At 52.3% G+C, this 19,656-nt stretch overlaps 1 protein-coding gene across 3 annotated transcripts; it reads right to left on the reverse strand.

The window, feature by feature from the left end:
- Nucleotides 1–640: 640 nt before the first annotated feature.
- On the reverse strand, nucleotides 641–19,491 carry FLOT2 (flotillin 2). 3 transcript variants are annotated; one of them, XM_054287406.1, is made up of 11 exons: nucleotides 19,426–19,491; nucleotides 12,026–12,107; nucleotides 8,190–8,280; nucleotides 4,178–4,301; nucleotides 3,647–3,765; nucleotides 3,125–3,238; nucleotides 2,913–3,032; nucleotides 2,331–2,545; nucleotides 2,053–2,236; nucleotides 1,750–1,899; nucleotides 641–1,612 (listed from the first exon to the last, which is right to left on the reverse strand). In XM_054287406.1, the coding sequence occupies exons 1-11, from the start codon at nucleotides 19,472–19,474 to the stop codon at nucleotides 1,574–1,576; spliced, it is 1,287 nt and encodes a 428-aa protein (XP_054143381.1). In that variant the 5' UTR covers nucleotides 19,475–19,491; the 3' UTR covers nucleotides 641–1,573. The 3 variants fall into 3 exon arrangements, with proteins under 3 accessions (XP_054143381.1, XP_054143382.1, XP_054143383.1); XM_054287407.1 differs by lacking the exon at nucleotides 8,190–8,280 and adding an exon at nucleotides 9,978–10,068; XM_054287408.1 differs by lacking the exons at nucleotides 12,026–12,107; nucleotides 19,426–19,491 and adding an exon at nucleotides 9,978–10,055.
- Nucleotides 19,492–19,656: the final 165 nt, after the last annotated feature.

Consider the following 19,656-nt stretch of genomic DNA (forward strand, 5'->3'; position numbering starts at 1 on the left):
GGTGCCACTTTTTGGGGTGCCCCTGCCATGGTCACCCCCTGGGTCACACGGGCCATGCTTGGGGCTCACTCCTGGCTCCACACTCACCCCTGGGGGAGCACGACAAGGGCTGGGACGGTGACCATGGGGAAGCCACCAGCTCCTAGGAGCCTCGGAGCAGCAGCCGGAGCTGGAACCTCACCTCCTGCACTCCTTGTCCTCCCATCTCCGTGGGAGCACCAAGCAGCCCAAGCCACGCAGGGGACCCGGGGCGGGACAGACAGACAGACAGAGCCCAGCAGGAGGTGACAAGGGTTTATTCAAGGGTTTGTTTGTTATCTCACGGCAGCGGGGTGGCGGCACATGCAGATAGAGCCCGGCCCGGCCCGGCCCGCCTGCCCTCCCGGGGGCTGATAACGGCACGGGGGGCACGGGGGGCCCCGCAGCACCCGCCGAGGGTCAGTCCTGGCAAAGGACAGCACCGGGAGGGACCTGCAGCCGCTCTGTGGCACGGGGTGGGGACACGGGGTGCAGGACACCCAGAGCCCCGCTGCCAGCAGTGCCAGGCTGAGTGCACACACTGAGCTGTGCCAGCCACGCTGAACCAGGCACTGGGACAGGCTGGGGAGGGCACGGGCCAGCACAGGGCTCTGGGGGCACACACAGGGACAATCTCCTTCACATTGTCACAAGGCAGCAAAGCCACTGGCCTAAGAGTCAGGGGAGGGAGGGAGGGAGGCAGGGGCAGCTGCACAGGCTGTGCTGGAGGAGCCTGTCCCCACCCCAGTGTCCTGCTGGTCCCACACCCACCTCTGAGCACCACTCTGCTTGAGCAGTTGTGGGGTTGGGAAGTGCCACAGCACCTGGGGACAGCAGGCACAGTGGCTTCACTGCCCTCTCAGGGGATGGGTGGCTTTGGCACAGCGCTGCTTTTTGGTATTCGTGGTGGTGAGATCTCACCAGGGCTGAGCTGGGCTCCCTCTGTCCCCTGGAGCTCTCCCTGCTTCAGATCCTGTGAGGAAAACTCCCCAAGCATGGGAGAGGGCAGCACCCACTGCTAGTGCTGACTGTCACCTTCCTTGGGGGGTTGAGTGCCACCCAGCCAGCCTGGGCAGGGCTGCTGGCACTGTGGGGACCCTGGGGGTGAGACAGGGACAGCTGTGGGCAGAGGCAGGGCTGGGACAGGGCCCAGGAGGGTCACTGAGACAGGGCAGGGAGCCCAGGGGAGGGGGGTCCTGGTTCTCTTCCTAAACCTCCCCATCCCAACCCTCTGCTCCAAGTCCCAGGAGCTCACCCCAGGGCAGAGAACAGCAAGGCACAGGGACTGCAACACCAGACAAGCTGCCAGTCATAACTGGGGATGGGATTGGCCTGAGACAACACAAAGTTAATTAGAAAATAAATCCTCTCTCAGCTTTGGAATAAAAAGAGCAGCAGACAGGACATGCATCTTTCTGGCCCTACAAAATAAGGCACCAGTTACAAACAGAACTCGGATTGTCTTTGATATAAAAGGAATTCCCACGTGTTGAAGGCAGTTGATGTCTGAGTGCATAAGAGGGAGTGATCTTCACTAGCTTTGGGTCAGCCAACCTCATTCCTTGGCCTCGGTGGCTTTCTGGAACAGAGGAAGCTGCAGGAAAAGAGAAGCTGTTAGGGCTGCAGGAGGGAGGCAGGGCACTGCCTGCACTCTGTGGTGGTCAGGGCTGGGGAAGGAGAGGCTCCCTGGGAGGCTGAAAGCTTCCAGGCAAGTCCCAGTGCCCAGCTCACCTTTGTGAGATCCACACCAGTGATGGCACGCACGGAGTTGGGGATCTCAGCCAGGAGACGGTTCACATCAGACATGGTGCTGCCCTTCTCTCCACTGAGAATAACGATCTCATCCACTTTGGAGAGGGGAGCAGACACTTTGGCAGCGATCTGGGGAAGCAGGGAGAGCACAGAGTCAAGGAACTGCTCAGCAGCTCACTGGGAAAGGTCCCTATAGGGCCTTGCTGTGCCCCCAGGAGACCTAGCCCAGTGTGGGAGCCCCCCCAGCCCACCTGGAGCAGGGGAAAGCTGCCCCCTCCTCACCTCAGGCAGCGCATCCAGCACTAGAGCCAGCTGGGCAGCTTCTCCATACTTCTGAAGCGCTTCTGCTTTCAGCTTCAGCCCCTCAGCCTCGGCCATCCCGACGGCCTCGATCACAAAAGCCTCGGCCTCTCCGATCTTGCGGATCTTCTCTGCCTCCGCCTGAGCCAGCAGGATTTGCTTCACCCTGGCAAGGGAAAGGCAGCCCTGCAGCAGCCTGGGTGCCTGCAGAGAGCCCAGGAGCTGGGGCTCAGGGCAGCACCGTGTCCCTCCTCACTCACTTCTCGCCCTCGGCGATCTGCTGGATGCGATAGGCCTCGGCCTCGGCCGGCTGCTTCACGGTGGCCGTCAGCTCCTTCTCCATCCGCAGCACCTCCTTCTCCTCCACCTCAATCTGCTTCTTGCGCTCCACCACCTCGATCTCGATCTCCTCCTGACGGATCTTCTGCTGCTCCCGGGCGCTCTGGAGCTCGTAGGCCAGCTGGGCCTCTGCAGTCTGCACGTGGGGGAGAGGAGAACAGGGTCAGGGCCAAGAACTCGGGTTCGCAGACATAAGGACCCCAAAACCAGACATGGCTCCTGCTATTGAACCTTTGCCCAGTGGTGACATCCCAATCCCCAGTGCAGCTCTTCCCACTCAGCTCCAGGTTCAACCCTCCCCATCCTTTCCTGTTCTCCAAGTCCCACCAAATTGCTGCAAACAGGAGAGGAATCTGCTGCAAGCTCACAGTGACACACAGACCTGGGTTCTCCACCTCCAGCTCTCCTAACAGATGCAGGAGGAAGAAGATGACAAGTCCCAGAGCTACCAGCACCATCACAGACTATCCAGGGAACAGCAGTGGGCTGTGGGATACTCTCACCTTCATGTTGACCTCCTCAGTGAAGGCAGCTTTCTGCAACTCAAAAGCCCGTTTGGAATCTGCTATTTTGGTATCTGCCATGAACTTGATATTCAGCATTTCCTTCTTGCACTCTGCCTCCTGTGGAAAGGGAACAGAGAGCAGAGCTTCAGGGCATGCAGTTGGAGCAGAAAAGGCTGCTCCAGGGAAGGCCAGCACGTCCCCAGACTCACCCGAATGCCAGCATCCCGCTCGGCTTCTGCCACTCCAATGTCTGCATCCCTTTGGACAGCTGCAATCTGAGTCTTCCCCAGGGAGCTCAGGTAATCCACTTTATCATAGACATCCTGGGGAGGGGAGATAAGTCATAACCACTTCAATTGAATGACTCCATCTTGCTCCCTTTCCCATTGAAGCTCAGTGTGGTCAGGCCAGGTCAGAATGCGTCATGACAGCTGCTCCAAACAAACAGGGAGGGCAGGGAGAAGGAGGCCATCCTGACATCTTCCCTCACTCCCAGGAGGCTGGGTTATCAGCCAGCTCTCTCCACGAGCCTGTTTACAGAGGCAGCTACCCTGTGCTCTTGGCCCAGCTGCCTGGATACAGGACATGCTGTGGCGGCTGTCATGGAAACCCCCGGAGGGCTGGGACAGGCTGTCAGCCTGAGCCTTCCAGCTGCAGCAGGGGGCTCAGGGCCAGGCTCTCCTGCTGCTCCTGCAGCTCTGCCTAGAGCAGTGCCCAACATCAGGGTGTACCTTGATGGTGAAGCTCAGGATCTCGATGCCCATGCGACCCACGTCGGGAGCTGCCACCTCCCGCACCAGCTTGGCAAACTGGTCCCTGTCCTGGTAGATCTGCTCCACTGTCAGGGTACCTGCAGAGGGGAGGAAGGTGAAGCACTTTATTTGGAACAGGTAACACACAAAAATGGGGGTCTAAGCTCAGCAACATCCTTGTTGTCCCTAATCTCTTCAGGCCTGGGCTCAAGGGCGTAATCCTCTGCCACAGCAGGGGCAGCAACATCTCAGTCTCACAAGTGCAACCACCACCCACATGTGCTACCTGTGGCCCTTGGGGACTCAGACATCTCTCACTGCAGGCACCGAAAACTCATTTATCACCAGGCCCAGCCACGCAGAGGGAGCTGCTGAAGGGGAGATGCCACCTCTGCAGGCAGCACAGGACGGTCCCGTGTGGCTGCGTGGTGGCAGCGATACTGCTGGGACCAGCCAGCTGAGAGGGGACAAAGCCACTCGAGGTGCCTGCAGGGGATGAGCCCTCCATACCCAGGATGGAGCGCAGGTGTCCCTCCAGAGTCTGCAGGACCACGTTCTTCACATCCTGCACGTTCTTCCCCAAGAACTGCTCACAGGCCACAGCCAGGAGCTCCTTCTCGGTCATTATCTTCACCTAGAGACAGGAGACAGAAGCAGAGGGGCTGAAGGTGCCTGTCCAGGAGGTGCAGGCACCCAACAGCAGCAGCAGCAGCAGAAGCAGCAGTACCACCGCCAGGCTGCCAGGCCCCCATGCTACTGATGCTCCAAGGGACCACACTGAGCTGTCCCCACACTGAGCTGTCCCAAAGCTGAGCTGTCCCCAGGCTGAGCCAGGCCACTGGGCCAGCCCCTGCTCTCTGTGCTGCTGCCCAAACCCAACAGCAGATCAGTGGGGAGCTGCTCAGCAGTGGGGACAGAGCCTGGCCCTACCAGACCCAACTCACAGAAACCCTACAAAAACCCCTGAAACAGCAGTTCAGCCACTGCACCAACACCAGTCAGAAGAAAGCTGGGTATTAACCATCCCTGGCCAAAATCCATTTTGTTACCTTCCTCTTCCTCTTCTTTCACTAGAATTAATTTTTCTGACCCCAAAAAGACAGAGAATGAGAAAGAGTGTGACATGCCCAAGGAGCAGCTTGGGAACAGGGGTTCCATTCAGGGTTCCCTGGAAGGAGGGAAGATGGGACAATAAGGCCACTGCTTTGTCCTGCTGTAGCTGGGAGCTCCCAGACATCCTCTGCAATGACCCCAATGTGCCATGGTCAGGACTTGGCTCCTCTGCCTCACGTGGTCAGTGTGGTGACAGTCCCCAGAGCTGGGACACAGCCACCCCAGAAATGTTTTCACCAGAGCCAGGCCTAAAAGTGCCCCCATTCCAGCCAAGCCACGGTCCCAGGATGGCCCTGCTGGTCCTGGGGCTGTTTTTTAAAGGCACAGTGAATTACAAACCCCTGTGGGGTGTGTTAGGCAGTGGAGCTCTGTGCCTACAGCACCCAGTTATGAGGGGTGCAATTCACCAAGACAACAGCTCCTGGTGGCCATGTCCAGTCTGAGGGCTCAGGCAAAGGCTGGGCACAGGGACATTCTGTGCTGGCAGCACCAGAGAGGGAGCAGGTCCAGAGCAGCCACACAGCTTTCTGCATCCTACAGCACCCTCTCATGGACACAGCTGGGCTGGGCAGTGCCTCCTGCCCCACAGGAGCTGGTGGCACCCTGAGTCCTGCCCCAAGGACCTTGGCTGGACCTGGTTCTGAGCTTTCCAAAGCACAGATCCTGTACAGGGGCCCTCTGAGGGTCCCAGTGCACACTGTTGAGGATTCACAGGCTACAGACCTCACCCTGATACCTTCTAGCACTTTCAGCTGCAAAAGCAACACAGCCCTTTCTTGAGAGTCTTGTCTGACAGCCCCCACACACAGAATCATCCCTCCAGAGCCAAACAGCAGCACTTGCCCAGGCAGTGCCAGAGAGCAAGACAGCTGGGACTGACTGTCATCTTCTAAGGGGACAGGAGGTGGGCCATGCTAGACACAGTGAGCTGGCCAAAACTCACCTTCCACAACCCTGCCCCTTGTAATGTTTAGAAACACCAACCCAGGCTGAGCCTATTTCCTACTGCTGCTTCCCAGACTGGCTCTCCCAGTCAAAATGTCAAACAACCTCAGGCAGGCAAGGCAATCCTCTTCTGCATTGTCCCCAAAGCCTCTTGGGATCATTTTGGGGCCAATTCCACAGTGGTTTTTCTTGTCCCTACACCCCAGGCCAGCAGTGTGCTCTTCCCACACAAGGGGGAGTTGGGAGAGCTGCTCTGGAGCTGCACCCAGGAGTGTGAGGCTCCTCTCACAGCAAACAGGAGATTTCTGCAAGTACCAAAAGCAATTAGACTCAGCAGTGACATTTATGGCGAGCATCTGCCAGCAATTCCACCTCTCCAAACAATCCCCACCCTGGGGAGCTGTGGGGAGGACACAGCACAGGGCAGGATGTTCATCAGGAGAATCCCTGTGGTACTTGGGAGCAAGGAATGATTCAGCCTCTGGATAAAGCCAGCCAGCCTCCACTGCTGAGCCCTGGCCAGCCCAGGGGAGCCTGGCTCTGCATGGAATACAGATCCCAGCCTCCAAAGCAAAGGCTGCACAAAAGAAAGCAGAGTTGAGCAATTTGTGCTCAGCGTGTTTTGCAGGGTTTCAGGCAGGGCACTGCGACACTCAAATGTCACTGCCATCAGAGGGACAGCCCTGGGCTGGCAGGGGATCAGAGAGCCTCCATCCAGCAATGCCCTGTGCAGGATCCATGCCTCCACACCCTGCTCCAGCCAGCTGCACTCGCAGTGAGGGGTGAGCACAGAGAATCCAATTAGCTGGAGGCTCAGGAAAATGCTGCACAAGGATAGAGAACCCAGCATGGCCTGAGGGAGCAGCATCCCAGCACATCCCAGCACATCCCAGCACCCAGCCAACACGGGAAGGAGGCTACTGGTGAGCACTCATTACATCCCTCCTCATTACATCCCTCCTCATTACATCCCTCCTCATCCTTATGCACATTAAGCACTTCTATCATTGCAGCAAACACTTTAAAAGCTGTTTCTCTAGGAATAATTTGTTTGGGTTTTTATCCCCTGTTTTTTTTGCTCAAACCCTTAACAGAAAAAGGTTTTGTTTGCCTCAAAAGGTGCTTCTGCAGAATTAAGGTAATCTCTGCCATGCACATCCCCAACAGCCTTGAGGCTGCTTTCTGTGTGGCAATTCCTTGGATCACAGCTTTAAAATTAACTGTCAGTGGAAAAAATGAACAGTGAGAAGAGAGAACAACATGAATGAGATGAACTGGGGTCTGCATTTTTAAATCAAGGCACCTGGTGATCCAGCCTCTGCTACCAGACCATTTTGCAGGAAGGATTTCCCAAAACTAAGACAAAAGGGAATACTGGCTTCAAAGAAACACCAAATACAGAGGGAAAAGCCTACAGAGTTAGGAAAAGAGTGTGAAGGGAGACATAGGTGCACACATTTTTGCCAACCATGCAAAGACCACTGGGGTTATGTGACACCTTAGCAGCTAAATGGATATCAAGGACTGGAAACTAAGTGAAAGATGGATATAAAGTACTGAAAAATAGAAACCAAGGGTGCTGGATCCATGAGGGATTTTTCACTCAGCAGCTCTCCTTGGTTCCAGAGCTCCCCATGGGGAATGTGACAGCCACTTGTCCTGTGACAACACAGTGACCACAGCCCTGTGTGCACTGAGAGCCACTCTTGGTTTGTCCACCCAACTGCAGAATGAGTATCAGGAGTAATTTTCAATCACAGCATCCAGCTGCCTATTGGAGGAGCCAAATGCCCTCAAAAACTAACATTTCCCTCCCAGCATCATCCCCAGGGCAGGAGCTGGCCCCAAGGACAGACTGTACCAGGACAGCAGACCTCAGGCTCCAAGAAGTGCAGGGTTTTGGTGTGCTGCCACAAGCAGCAAAAGCAGGTTCTTACATTTGAAAAAAGCTGTAGAGAATAAAAATTCAATTCCAGCCAAAAAATTTTACACGCCAGTTTTAGTGCCTGGAGGGAGTAAATTCTTTTTTTTCAAGCTTTAACTCACCATGAAGAATTACAAGGCCCATGTGCTAACAATAACAATCCAAAGGAATATAATGCTCAATACCATCTCAGGAGGTTATGGGTCAGTCCTGTGGGGTCACACACAGCTCCAAGGGCACCACAGCACATCAGCATTCCACAAACACATCAAGTCACCCCCACACACCTCATTTGCCACGTGGACAAATGAGACACCAGAAAAAAAAGATTCTGGGAAGAGAAGGAGAAGTCACAACCCCCTTCACCACATGGAACATGCTGGAGCGTGTTTGTACCAACAAGGACAATGTGGTTTGGTACAAAGGTTTATTCCAGAGCAGCTGGCTTCTCTCCCTGGACAACAGCAACCTCTTCAGAGGGAAAACCAGAGGTAAGTTAGAGACATGCATTCCTGAAATGATGTTTTGGAGTTACTGTACCTGTGCCACACCTGTGACAGTTATAGCTACCCCCTCCGCCGTCTCTACGTCCTCACACCTGGGCTGTAACGTCATTATCTCTAGGGAAATCCTGCCAAAAAACGTAAAATGTTTGCACGTTTCCAGTTACACACACTCAGCTCTTCCCTTTGCATCTCCTGCCCCAGGCCACCTGCTGGACTCATCACAGGTAATGCAAGGCAGGCACTGAATGCAGCCAACGTCTGTGACTGGAGACAGACAGGGCATTGTGGCCAAGAAATAGATTTTCAGATAGTGTTTAAAGGTAATTTATCAGCAAAGGCTGGAATCCAGACTGGAAATTATCCTGTGGCCCTTTCCCTCCTGCTGGTTAATGAGGAGCCAGAAGCTGCAGCACTGAGACCCCAAAGGGCCCTCTGTCAGAGGCTCATTGTGCCACGGCAGCACGGGGTGGTGTCACTGGTTTGAAAGCACAGCACAGAACTGGGATGCTCCCACTCACCTCTCATGAGTGCTGGTGCTTGGCAGAACCTGATATTGATGCTGTAGAAGCCCTGGGTTAGCCCTACCACACACCTACCCCCTGACCTGGTTCACCTCTCCCTCTATTTTTCCAGTGTCCCATGACCCAAAGATGGAAATGAGTCCCAGCTCTTTATGGCTGCACCTGTAGAGCATCAGGCACCCAGGAACAGATCCTGCAGCTCCAGAGCTGCCTCAGTCACCCCAGGTGGGCTCAAGGTACTTTGGTCAGTCCCAGCAATTTGCTGACAGGCCACAATTTGGCAAAACAAGGGACATCTTGGGCTGTGGCAGGTTCCAGGAAGCCAAGCCTGGCTCCTGTATCAGCCATAACGAGCCAGAAAGATGTTGGGAGTCAGGACAGGGAGCCACAGGGCAGAGTTTGTGTCACTGAACATCAGGTCAAACATCTGAACCATGAAGGGGCTGCCCTGGGCTGCTGTGTGCATGCTGAGTTGCTCCAGGATTGGCTGGAAGTGCTGAAACCTATCCTGCAAGTTCTGCCTGCCTTGGCCACTGTCCTAATTAAACTGGCACGCAAATTGGGAGCTGATCAAACACATCCCACTGGCCAGGACATGCACAGGCATTTTTTGCCATGTGTTCACAGCTTTAATCAGATACTGCAGGATTTCAGCCTTCTGAAGGTCTAATCTAGACTTGGAATTTAATTTCCAAACTGTGCTGCTTCTTAGTTCTGTTCACAGGGGTATTTAGTCATTACTGGTTCATAATGCCAGTCCTGTGTGCTGCAACTCATCTGAGGTCTCTGTGCTGTATTTTCAAAGGTGACAACATCCAAAATGGGCAGTGTCTCCATGTGGAGGAAGAAGGGCTGAGTGGGAATCCATAGACAACACAGCAGAGCCAGGCACAGTTACAATTTTGAAATGGCACAAAATCTGCCTTCCCACCTGTCCCAAATCCTGTACAGAATTCAACCTGGCCTGCCTGTGCCTCCACACAAAATTGTGCCTCCAGATGCCCTTCTGCTCTCCCCCAGGAGAGCCTCCAGTGCTGGCAAGGAAAGGGTTACAGCAGGAGCAAATGTTAGGTACAGCAATGCTGAATTTGGAATTTGCCAGGAATGTACCTGTCTGCATTACCCATGAACTGTGGAGTGCCACAGAGCAAGTGCTGGAGAAGGGGAAGGAGAGGAGAGTATGGAGATTTCAGCTGTCCCATTAGAAAACCATTATCTTTTATGTTATCCTGCTGCTGCTGCTGCTGCTCAAAACGAAATAAACAGTTAGACAGGGTGTTAGGAAGCTGGAGGATTATTACCTGTGCAACCCCTGTTACGTACAGGGGGACCCCCTCCGACGTCTCAACATTCTCGCAGCGACAGAGGATGGTCAAAACCTCCAAAGACACTCTGAGCAGGGAGGAGTAAGGGTAGGACAGCAAATACACAGAGCAGTTACCACAGAGTAAGACACTCCTTGCAAAGGACAGACGAGACTTTCAGGTTTCAGCTTTTCCCTGGTCAGTTTGCTCCCAGGGCTCCATAATCAGCTTCCCTGGTCATGGGAGGGAGTTTACAGCATCCAGCAGTTCCTTTTAATGAGGATAAACAGGCTGGGGCTCATCCCCACCCTGCACACAAAACTGTGCCATCCTAGTGTCAGCTGGAGTTCTCTGTTGAAGTAATCCTTGCAAGCAGAAAAATTCCTTTTGGTAATAACTTAGATGCTTCTGTGTCAGTATTTAAGAGAGGACAGATAAATGAAAACACCAGGGACCTGGCTACCCACCCCTGGCTAAGGCACTGAGGAGAGAAGTTCCTTCCAAGTGCTGTCCTGGGAAGCTGAATTAGCACCATTTGGCTTCCCCAAAGGCATATTAGACCACACTGCCTCTCTCACTGCTTTTATTTCTGACCCCAAAACAGGGACAGCGTTTTTTCCCCTTGTTTTTCCCCAGTGCTCAAGGTTGCAGCAGGATAAGTGCCCAGCACCCTGCCAGCTCTAACTGTTCCTTTTGTTCCCAGGTTAATGCTACCTGGCGGGATGCCGCTGACAGCAACACAATTGCTCCTGTCTCTCTTGCTTGCAGCACTGGCAGTTCCAGAAAAAATGTCCTAATTTCAGAGAAGGAAATCTGTCTCACTCTTCATGTTAATGCAGAGGGCTCCATCTGCGGCACAGCTTATGGCATGCAAGAAAGGAGAGTTAAGCCCCACATCCCATGGCATGAAATAGTATGGATTTTAAAGCAGAAGGTTTGTTTGGATGCTGGAATTCCTGTCAAGAGCTCCATTTGCTAAATAATGCCCAGACCTCTATCATATAACAGCTCATTCCTGGCACTCCAGTTCTTGGCCTTGGATTCAGCCTATCCTTAACTCAATAAATCAGCCTCCCAAATGTGTCTGACCTTCTGCACTGGGCAGGTCAAGGTCCTGCACTGCTTCTCAGAAGAAGAGGAGAAGCAAGAACCATTTGTTCAATTAACAAGTTCTCCCAACAAGCTGTCTCACAAAAATTTGGGAATGAAGCTTGTCTGGCTCCAATGCAGCCCTTAAACACTGAGCCCACAAGCTGGGCTTTTCCTTCCTCTCCCACCTCCCATCATGTGCAGAGTGAGGGCAGCCACATGCTCACTCTGCTGGTGAGGTACAGGGAAAAGAGGCTGGAAGAGGCTGTAAGGGTTAACTACAACCTCTGGCCATCACTCAGTGTAAAACTCAAAAGTCACGTCTTTATCCTTTTCCCTGTTATTTTTTTACACAGATGGAGGAAACCTGTATCAGTGAACATGAGGGATGATTTGGGAGGGAGCATTCCTACACATCCTAGACACAAAGAGCTGTATTAGCAGGACAGCAGCACTACCACAGCATGTCAGCTCAGAGACCAGACTGTAAGCAGCAGCAAGCAAACTCCACGACTGAGGAAAGGCAGAGAAAGGAAATCCCGTGGTTTTAAAAGGGAACAGTCTGCTCCCAAGGTGACAGCAGTCAGCAGATCTTTACAAAGAGAAACTTGAGGAGCAGAGGGGGGCACTGGTGCACTGCAGGCCACAAACTGGTTTGTTACTGGGTGAGGGGTTGAGCCATACTGGGCAGAGCTTGGCTCCTCTTGTGGACACAGAGGCTGTTTGAAAAGCACTCCAGCTGAAAGCATGTGATTTCTTTTTTTGTGTGTGTCTTTTGCACTGTGGCACCCAGCTGTCCCCATGCCAACAGCCAGCAAAGAACTCCTGATGCTCATCCCTGGTTTCATATACAGTGCCCTGATACAGTGCTCCTAAAAATACTGCTGACAGCCCCACTGGGATGATTTTGCCAAATTCCCACTCCAAAATCCCACAGATAACAGGGGTCTCCTTACCTTTGGGTGTCAGTAATGCACCACCAAGCCCAGGCCCAGCCTCCATACACATATTGCTTCTCATCAGAGCCACAGCAGCCACCTGCAGAGAGCACAGAGACATCAGGATTACACACATGCATGAGCTCTTGGATAGGGAGTAACTCACAGGCAGAGGAGTTCCTCCTCTTCCTCCTCTCCATGAGCTTCACATGGCAGTTTTCCCAAGGCAACCTTTTTTGGAATTGTCTTATAAAGTTGGAAAGTATTATTTGTATAATTCACTATGACCGCCAGTAACACACAGAGAGGGAATGTATGCCAAATCAGGGCTTTATTTTTTCAGCCCTTTTAGCAACCAGAATCAATATCAGTATCTTCAACTGTGATGTTAATTGCTTTGGAAAGCCACATAAGAAATCCACCTCCTTTCCCTCACATCGTCCTTAAATTCCCACAGAAGCTCTCAAATCAGCATGGGAAGAGAGAAGAGACTTTGAGCTCCCAAAAAACACCTCCTAATTCTGGCTTGTGCAAGTAGCACAGTGTCTGATGCCTGGACACTCACAGCTGGATGTGCCCAAGGTTCAGGCAGCCTCCAGAACTCTTCTGACACATTTAAGATTTGATCCTGGTGAAAGCAGAAGATGCTGTCTGGATTTTCATATCTCTGATTTAAAGAACAAGACACCTGCTGCCTTTCAAGAGAGCACCCTGCCAGTGATGAGACTGATGGCTGGGAAGGGAGGAACTCTGCAGTTCCCTGGCTCGGACCAGGGCTGGGAGCTGCTGACTCTCAGGCAGATGGAGCCAGAATTCCCTCTCTCAGCTGCTCTCCATAATCACTCTTACTACAGCAGTGCCCGAGGGCCTCAGCAAGGCAGAGTGCTGTGCAAACACAGCAACAGCCAGCTCCAGCCCTGCGGGATACATCTCTGCAGGCAAGACAGAGCCAGCACAGAGGAAGAGCAGGAATGCAGGAAACAGAGTGGCTCTGGGAGCTCTGGGCTGTGGGAGGGGAAAGGGACAAGGATGAAGCCAGCAGCCCTTTCAAGAGGAATGACCAGCATTGTTTGCATAGGTCAGAATGAAGAGCAGAAGCAGCACGCATCCTGGCCAGTGTGCCTGCAGGGCCCTCTGACTGCAGGAGGGGACTCTGTCCTCCTTGTTCTCCTCCTTTCCTGCTCCTCCTCTTGCTCCAGTTCCCTGTCGTTGAGCCATCTTTTGCCTACTTCCAAGCACAGTCTGCTTGCAGACACTGGCCACACACTGCCTGCCTCACTGGCTTCCATGCAGTGTTTGACAAACCAGCAGATCTGCCCCATCTACAATTCTTGCATTTCAGTAAGAATTAAATGCAAAGGGAAACAGGCTTCACACTTTTTCAGATCTCCCGTGCTGCACGGCCTAGAGAGATATTCTCCTGTCACCTCTGAGCCAGCCTTTGGATAGCTTTTTCCTGTAGCTGGAAGGGGATTTCAGCCAGGCAAGCGTTACAGAAGCTGATGATACAACATCCTGCAGTAACCACAATGCATTTAACATTTCTTGGAGGGCGTCAGCCCGGTTAGCTCAGCCTTTCAGCCAGGCCCTTGTTTTCCAAGAACAGGAAGGGAGGTGTTCCTGGCACTCAGGAAAAGCAGCACCACATGGAAAGGTAGTTTATTTCCCAGGGTCTATGTGGTTTTACTGAACCTCTGTTAATTTTTTTCTTAATAATATCCTGAGAAAGCTTTGCATCCTAAACCCATTGTTACAGGAAAGTGCCTCTCCACACAGATGTTCCTCTTCTTCTGTAGGAAATGCAAGGAAATACCTTATTTAGTATCACACACAAAATGAGCTCCACATTTGCTTCCTGGTTCTCCACAACACAGCTGCAGAGCACGGTCTGCTGAGCTAGATTATATGTCAAAAACTGTTCAAAGCCTAAAAAGAACAGGGAAAACTAACACATGAAGGAGGAGTGGGATGCCAGCCAGCTGCTTTCACGCATGCTGGACGTCTGAGCGCAGCAGAGCTCCGTCCTGGCAAGGCTGAGGAGCTGAGGGCTCATTTTCCATGGCGGTCCTGCCGCCTCTTTCTCAATTCTCAGGCAGCAAGTGAAAAAGGAACCAACAAAGCAAAAACCTTTGCAAGGCTAGAGAATAAACCCTCTTGCACAATGAGATTTGGCAGAGAAATTGCCTTTCCCAGCTATAATACGCCCACTGTTCCAGCAGACTGGGTCTCACAGTGGCTTCCACAAACATCCACGGTGCCTCTTCCGGGGCAGTGTGCAGGGCCACAAATGGAGGATTCATAGCCAGGGAGCTGCCAGCCAGCTTGGCCTCTTCCCAATGAAGGGCTCCCATGTTCAAGCAAGAATTCCCAGAGCCAGGAGAAAGCACGTTGTCTGTTTGTTTGGGGTTTTTGTTTTTTTTTTTTTTTTGTTGTTATGAAATAAGATTAATCACTTGGGGGTTGGTAGATAAAAGGAGCTCTCAGCAGATGCAGGAAGTGAGCAAGGAAGAACATGAGCCTCAACAGTTTTGGGGACACAGGGCTCAAAACATCAAAGCTGGGATGATCTGAACAAGCTCAGTGTTGTTTGCTCTCCCAGGTAACCCGGGCACTGAGTTACCTCTCTGGCAGGAAGTGGTGAGCTTTCCAAAATCAGGTCATGGTAAACAGAATGCTGAGCGCAGACAGAGCAGGGAAAAGTTGGTAATTGAAAACAGGTACCGACAAGAGATAATGCAGAGATAGAGGAAGGCAAAAGCATGCATAAAGAAAATCACATCCTAGAGCAGGGCCCAGGCTAAAGTCGGTGTCTGGTTCTTAGGCGTCACTGTGCGTATAAATTAGGATTTGTTCACACGCAGAAATGGTACAAGGTTAACAAAAATTAATTTTAAAAGATGCAGGGTTCTGAGTTGAATCCATAAAAGCCTCTGATGGTCACTGCAGCAGATGAAAGCAGATTTCACTGGCTATCTTGTTCTGGATGTGATTTATATAAAAATTACTTAATAAGTAACAAGGCTATAGAGTGAGTTTAAAAACACATTTAATAACTCATCTCATAAACAACAACTCAGAGAAGACAAATAACAATGAAGCTTCCCAACAAAAATCACTGAGAAACTACCCCAAAATTCCTTTTGCAAACCAAAAGGAAAGGTCTGAGGCTATTGTCCACCTCCTCCTAACAGGCTTTCTAAAGAGTAGTTTGCAAGTCCTGGAGATTTAACAAGCACATGACAAGGGAAACCTTGAGCCCAACCACGTTCAAAAAGGTGAAGAAGCAGTTCCTGAGAAGGAAAGATCCCAGAGGAGCTGGGTAAGCGCCCTTCTGAGCACTCATGACTTGAGACCAGCTGCAACACTGCACCCTCAGCAACCCCTGAGCATCACAAGCAGTGAGAAACCAAGAGTGGTGAAAGAGTTTTGGCTTGCCAAAATGACAAACCTAAATCTGCAGGAGCACTCAGTTAAACCACCAGTGCCACTGCAAGTTTTCTGCACAGCTTGCCTGGTGCAAGAGGTGGAACACCCCAAGCACAACCCTGGACAAGTCTGAACTGAAAGAACTTTATGAACACAGGGCAAAACCTCCTGAGAGCCAGCTGAAGCTGCCTGCTCCTTCCCCCAAGCTCCTATTCCTTTTGAGGCTGAAGAACTGGAGTTACACCATCAGTGTGAGGGTTCAGGTGGCTCTTGCTGCCCACCACATCTTTCCACAGGACATTCTTGTTCCATTTATGTTCCTGGACCTTCTCATTCCATTTTCATGCAATAAACTCTTCTCACCTAAATGTAACTTCTACATTTCTCCTTCCAGAACTGCACTGGGTTTTGTTCAGCCCATTGGGTCAATCTCCAGAGTTTGTTTTGATCCTGATCCAGCTCTTCAAAGCTCTAAAACCCATTCCCAGCTCAGCCTGCAAATTCAATAAGCACATTCTCGATTCCATTATCCAAGCCAAAACAAGGAACTTACTTGATAAATTCTTTCAGCTGAACAGTGAGCTACTGTCAAGTTTCCTGGCAATGGTCTTCCAGGCAGTTTCATATTTATTTCATAATATCTGAGAAACCAGTTCCTTCTTGCACTGTAGGTCTCTTACAGGAAGGGCTTCAAGAACCTCAAGAAATCCTTATTTCAGGCTTTCAACTTAGAAAAGTAACTGAAAATAGCACATGAGCAGTTCTTGAAGGGGTAAGAGGGATGCAGTAACAGGATGGAAGAGCTTAGAGCAGCCCTGGAAGGGTTACACATCCCTGACTGCTGGCATGCAGCAGGAAATGTCTACACAAAACTAGATTTAACTGCTAGCTCTTCTTTGACAGACATCAAGGAGCCCCAAAGGGTGCTGCACCAAACTAAAATTTGAGAAACTGGGCTGGAGCATATTTCTCAGGCTGATTTCTGCTCACCTGAGGAGGAATCAGATTATCTGAACATGGCAAATACCTCTACTTGACTTCTTGTAGGTGTTACATACTTGTCTCAGTAGTCTCCTAGGAGATAAAGTTGGCTTGGCTGGGTTGCACTCCCTGAATTTTTTCCTCCTTTCACTCCCTAAAATTCTGCTGAAGTAGCAGTTTGTTCTGACACAGGAACAGGGAGGGCTGTGCCCACTTTCCCTGTCACATATTTCCAGGTGTTCCCCTCAGAGCTCCTCTACTGCAGCCAGAAGGAAAATGGTTCAACTGCAGAGATTTAGGCAACACTGTTTGGTAACTATTAGATGAATATGGCAACTACAAATAGAGATTTCCTTATTGTGACACTGTGGAAACATTATAATGCTGTATTTAAAATCAGCAGATTGACCCTTAGCCACAAAAGCTGCATTTAACCAGATTTTAACCCAAACCCAGCATTTCACAGCCTGTTTGGCTGGTGGGAACATTCAGATATGGGGATGAACAGGTACTTTGTGCACTTCCCTGAAAACTCCACCAGCTCCAGTTGTGCTCAGTGATGTGCCAGGCTCCTGCCAAAGCCTCCTCAGACTTTGCACCAAGAAAAGTCAGACCCACAATTTGGGGAGACTCAAGGCTCTTCCTCACAAATCCTGGGCTCCACAGCTCAGGGATGGATGGACCAGTAGTGCAGGTTCTTGGAAGGAGGTCGGTGCTGCTCAGCAGGGGAAGGACAGCAGTGCCAGCAGAGTGCTGAGCTGGGCCTGGGATGCAGCTTCCCAAATAAGGATACAAAGCTCCACTTTCCCAAGGCACAGCTGGCTGCTCCTGGAGCACTGGAGGAACACGAGTGTCTCACAAGAAAGTGAAAAGAAAGAACAACCCTCCTCAGAAAAACCCACATGCCAGGGGAGGCCCAGGACTAAAGGCCAAGGGGCACAGGCTGAGTAAAGAAAATAAAGAAAACCTTCCCACCAAGTGAAGTCTTTCAAATAACTACCACATGATGATTCAAGACTGCATGCCAAAAGCCTGCCTCTAATAATATTTGGTTTCTTTAAATTAATTTAACTAAATTTTATTTAATATTATTTTGGCTTGTTGGTAATTATTATTAGTTTCTCTTTCCCTTCCCCTCTCTCTCTAAATCCAGCTTAGTATCACACAAATTAATGCTGTCCCACGAGGTCCTCCCTGCTTTTCCCAGAAGGAACATGGCTCAAGTTCCTGGAATTTCAATGGTTTGTAGCTACAACCTCTCAGTAATGCTCGCAGCACAGAGGAGCTGCAGGGCCCTGCAGAGCCCTCAGGATTCAGCAAGTATCTGCAGACTACATTGGGCAGCAGCTGGGGAAAACCAGCCTGGTGGCAGCTCCAAACCCCATCCCAGGTGGCAGAACCCGGGGTGATCTCTGCTCCCTTCCCAAAACACAGCTGCACTTCGAGGAGTGTCCTGGGCTGGCTGCTCCTGGCTATGGAAAAGCACCGCGCCTGGAACTGCAGGCAGATGCCACAAATTCCTGCTGGCTCATCCTGGAAGCTGTAAACTCCAGAGCTGAACAGAAGCGAACCCAAGCTTTGAGACTGAAGGGCATCCCAGCACACCTGGAGCACAGCTTGCCCTGAATGTGGCATTTCACCAAGCAGGGCCAGTTTTGACAGGGTTCCCAGCATCAGCTTTGGATCCCACTGGGAACTGCAGACCAGGAGAACCGCAAGGAATTCTGCTGCTCTGGGAAGCTGCTGGGTGGGGTTTGTAACTCCTTACAAGCCACCAGCAGAGTGGGCATAGCTGTTTCCAGAAGTGCAGCCTGCTTCAGGCATCTCCTCAGGAATTCCCGTACCAGGTCTGTCATCCAAGAGAGATGAACTGGTAACAGATCAGCCACAGCCTGCTGGAGGCTTTGGCTCCAAAACCACAATAACACAGTTGCAAGCGTGGCAGAGCTGTGACTGGAGGCACATCCTTGATGTTCACATGCGTTTTCTACCGGTGCTCATTGCCTTGCAGCTGGCCTCAGTCTGCCACAGAGGGAAGCTCCCAGCCCTCGCATCACCTAACAATAATTAATCCGCCTACAGTCATGAATTAATAATAATCCTGTCTGAACAAAGCCTGGTCCATGCCAAAGTGCAGCCTGGAGCTTCAGCAGCAGATACAGGTTGAAACAGCTACAGGTTGAATCAGACATGGGGGATTTCACTGCTGGTTTGTTTAAGCCCAACCTCAGTCAGCTGCTGGTGATATTCCACACATCCAGCGGGCATCACCTGCATCCACTGAGAGCCCAGGTGATGTTCTGGTGAGGAAGCTACAGCAGGATGTGATGGATGAAGATGGGCACTGCAGGGACAAGCCTGCAGCGCCCTGCCCCAGGAACAGAACAGTTTTCCTGGCAATGCTAGCCACAGCCTGTTTGAGCTCTGCCGGTGCCAGTGCCTGACATCACCTGGAATCAGCAGCTTCTGCTGTGGCTGCATCTCGCCCGCTGCTCTGCGCTGCTGGGACCCCACCCCGGAGCCTCAGCTCCATTACAGCATCTCCCACCTCCCCCCTGTCTATTCCCAAACCACTCAGGGCCCCCCCATGACAGGGATCCCTCCTGGAATCCCTCGGAGTCCCAGGACCCCTCAATTCCCTGCTCCTTGCACATCCCATCACAGAGATGCCCCCCAAACTCCCACAGGTTCTCTCCATGACAGTGTCCCCCCGACAGGGACTCCTGAGAGTCCCCTCACAGCCAGGACCCTCCTATTTCCCTCTCTCATGAGGCTCCATCACAGAGACACCCTCGCAGTCCCCCCAGTGATCGAGACCCCTCAAATTTCTGAGATCTCCCTCTCAGCCACGACCCCCAAAGCCCCCTCCCAGCACACCGCATTAGAGACCACCCCAATCCCTCAGAATCCTCCCATGACAGGAACCACTGACAGTCCCCTCACAGCCAAGACCCCCAACTTCCTGAGGGTGCCCTCCATGTCACCCCGCAGCCCCCGTGTCCCGGCGGTACCTGACACCACCAGCGCCTCGTTGGGCCCCACCGTGTGGCAGTTCCCCATGACGGCCCCGCCGCCGGCCGCCCCCACAAGCCCCCGCGCCTCGCACGGCGGGGGCGCGGCCCGCGGGCGCCGCCATCTTGGGGAGGTCGGTGCCACACCCCGGGGGCGGGGCCGGGCCGGGCGCGCCGCCATGTTGGGCGCCGTGTGCGCGGGGGTAACACGGGGGGCGTGCGCATGCGCGG

Source organism: Melozone crissalis, unplaced genomic scaffold, assembly GCF_028551555.1.
Source record: "Melozone crissalis strain CALT ecotype California unplaced genomic scaffold, PUWL_Pcris_2 ptg000057l_1, whole genome shotgun sequence".
NCBI classification, from domain to species: Eukaryota; Metazoa; Chordata; class Aves; order Passeriformes; family Passerellidae; genus Melozone; species Melozone crissalis.

Coding starts and splice junctions, on each gene's coding strand:
- FLOT2 (XM_054287406.1), bottom strand. CDS start 19,474: ATGGGGAACTGCCACACGGTGGGGCCCAACGAGGCGCTGGTGGTGTCA. Junction 8,281..12,025: donor TGCATTACTGACACCCAAAG/GTAAGGAGACCC, acceptor GTTTTTTGGCAG/GATTTCCCTAGAGATAATGA. Junction 3,239..3,646: donor TCCTGAGCTTCACCATCAAG/GTACACCCTGAT, acceptor TCCCCTCCCCAG/GATGTCTATGATAAAGTGGA.